Source organism: Rana temporaria, chromosome 3 (genome assembly GCF_905171775.1).
Source record: "Rana temporaria chromosome 3, aRanTem1.1, whole genome shotgun sequence".
Taxonomy (NCBI): Eukaryota; Metazoa; Chordata; class Amphibia; order Anura; family Ranidae; genus Rana; species Rana temporaria.
In genome coordinates, this window is record NC_053491.1 from 329,731,822 (window position 1) to 329,734,451 (window position 2,630).

General features: G+C 42.2%; 1 protein-coding gene across 2 annotated transcripts in view; it reads right to left on the minus strand.

Moving 5' to 3' along the window:
- Positions 1-206: 206 nt before the first annotated feature.
- FLT4 (fms related receptor tyrosine kinase 4) overlaps positions 207-2,630 on the minus strand; it is a 340,007-nt gene continuing 337,583 nt past the window's right edge. Inside the window, exon 30 of one of the 2 annotated variants that reach the window (XM_040345001.1) lies at positions 207-1,582. In XM_040345001.1, the coding sequence (XP_040200935.1) occupies positions 1,366-1,582 (217 nt within the window). In that variant the 3' untranslated portion in view covers positions 207-1,365. Of the gene's footprint in view, positions 1,586-2,630 lie in introns of both variants that reach the window. The other variant, XM_040345000.1, reaches the window with a different exon arrangement.

A 2,630-nucleotide genomic window follows, 5' to 3' on the forward strand; every position in this document is an offset into this window, starting at 1 on the left:
AGTATTTGTAACTGCCAACCTTGAAATGCCTCATGGGAAATGTAGTTTCACAACAGCTGGAAGGCCCCAGGTTGCCTACCCCTGGTCTAAACCATCCACTAGAAAAATGATTGGTCACCTAATACTGATTGGTATGGATGGAGGTTAGGGAACTACCATTTTGCCAAACACCAACAAGTGGTTAATAAAAAATGTCTTCTAAAATGTTATCTTTGTTTCCCTGCACATGATCAGAAATTTGCCTGAGGTTATGGAAATTGTTTGTACAAAAGCAGCTGAAAATAGGCACCTTATCTGCCATTGTACTCTGGTTTCTTTTTATATTATGAAGAACGCAGCAGAGATTTATGTGCTTGCCTTCATAATGGAAGTGATAGGTGCGGAGCCAGGACCTCCAGTTTCTGGATCCTGACTCATTGAAGTTTAGATCTAGAGAAGAAGTGAGTGAAAAAACAAGTGAGAAGGAATTTTAATCTCTTGGTTCATCCTTTGGGGCTCTGCTGTAAAAGGAGCTGGGACTTTGTATAAAGTCAACCTTTTGGCACAGAAATATGGGGGTTGCCATTGCTGATCTCTAGGTGCCTGGCTATTTATTGACCCTTTGGTCCAAGCAAAGTCAGTGGTGTGTGCTGAAAAAAATGATGGCATGCAGTACTTTTTTCAGCGCAGCGTGGTGCAGCACAATACATGGCATGACTGCTCTGAGGCCAATAGACCTTAATGAAATATCACTTAAGACATTAAAAAAAAGTTCTAACGTTGACATGGTTTTCTCCCAGAGCACATCAGCGTCCTTGAGCTCAGAGTGGCTGCTGGTGTAAAAAGGCCCTTACTGGCTTCCTAGTTCTTGATCTCCGTATTGAACGTCAGCATGACAGCCTGGCAGCTAGCATTTGTAAAATTATTAGTCTGTAATGGCAGCATTAATGTTTCTCTCTGGAAAGGCTTCTTTGAAATATAAAAGTTTTTATGCTAGGTAAAGGATCAATATTGGACCTATTTTTGAGTGATGATAGATGTTTGTGGCTTAATAAGTCCATTTTAGAACAAACTACACATCAGACATTATGCAGAGAAGTTGAAGATTAATCCTCAGCAAGTGTGTTTTCCTTGGAGAATCCTGGAAAATCTGTAACAAGAGGACATGTATTATAGTCTCCTATTGGTTGAAATTGTGATCATTTGTCTATAGTTTAGGTTTTGTTATAGTTCAGTCTCCAGTTTCTGTTCCTTGGTAACAAAAGCAGAATTGTCCAGACATATGTGGCCTTAATAGGGCAAACAGTCATCCATTTTGTTTTCCTTCCATGTGTATTTAGTGTTTACTGTTGAGTATGATGAGGAGAAAAAGGCCTCTGAGGAGATTCAGTTTTCATCGGAGAAGAAGGAGGCATGGAGGATCCTGGGACTGGCAGAGCCTCCAGGGGGAGTGAAGCTGTCCCCTTCTGAGTGTTCTGACAGCTCTCCATATTCACTGTTATAAAATGTCTGCCCTCCACTATAAGATGGGTATGAGGGGTGACTCCGGTTCTGGGGGGATGAACAGCCTGAAGCTATATCCTTGTTTCTACGGGAGCTTTTACTGCTGAAAAAAAATAAGTTGAAGAAAGTGTAAGAATTATACCTATTACAATACACTGAATAGGACTACCAGTATATTTCATGAGGCTAAGGTTTGAAGTGCCACATAAAGAAATTTACTCTTACCAAATATTCCACTGTAGCAGCCATCTTTTGTTTAGACCAGTGCTTTCGAAACTGCGACCCAGGGGCCAGATGTGTCCTTTTGGTTGCTTTTAATCAGTCCTTTGGGTACTATTTCATCCACTGATACCAACATTGGGGCATAATTGCCCTCACTGACAACAATGGTGGGGCACAATTCTTCCCAATGACACCAATAATTGGACACAATCTCGTAATGATACCAACAATGGGGCCCAATTTCTCCCAATGACACCAACAATAGGACACAATTCCTCCTACTGACACCAAAGATGGGGCATTGTTTTCTCCCACTGATGTGGCCCTTAAATTTGAAGGACAGTAAACTCGCCCTTTGTTTAGAAAGTTTGGAGACCCCTTGTTTAGACAATAAATGCAGGTAAAAGTACAAATTACAGTATTCATTTTTAATCTTTATCACATCGCCCAGAAGCGATTCAGTTCGCATGCGCCGTGCTTTATAAGTTTTTCATTCATTCATTCATTTAAAAAGCCTGAAGCCCTGTACACACGGCCCAGAATCTCGTCAGGAAATTTTTTTGTTTTTCCTGACGAGATTCTTGGCAAAAATCTCTTGCCAGCCGAGTGTACAGACATTCCATTCAAAAGAACCACCGTTCTTTTGAATGGCACGAACGCAGTGACGTCATCGACTACGACAAGCAGGGGCGGACTGACAACTCATGGGGCCCCCGGGCAATAGAAGATTATGGGGCCCCCGGGTTTACAGATGGCTGTCACACCAGGAGTAAGTAACAAACAAAAGAACATATAGAGTACAACAGTCAGGATGAGCTCCACGCTCACATCAGAGTCCCAACATTCTCCATATACATCACAATCCCCAGTGTGCCACCCTACGGCAGAGCCCCCCAGACTTCCACCTTCCATCAGTGTCCCATTAC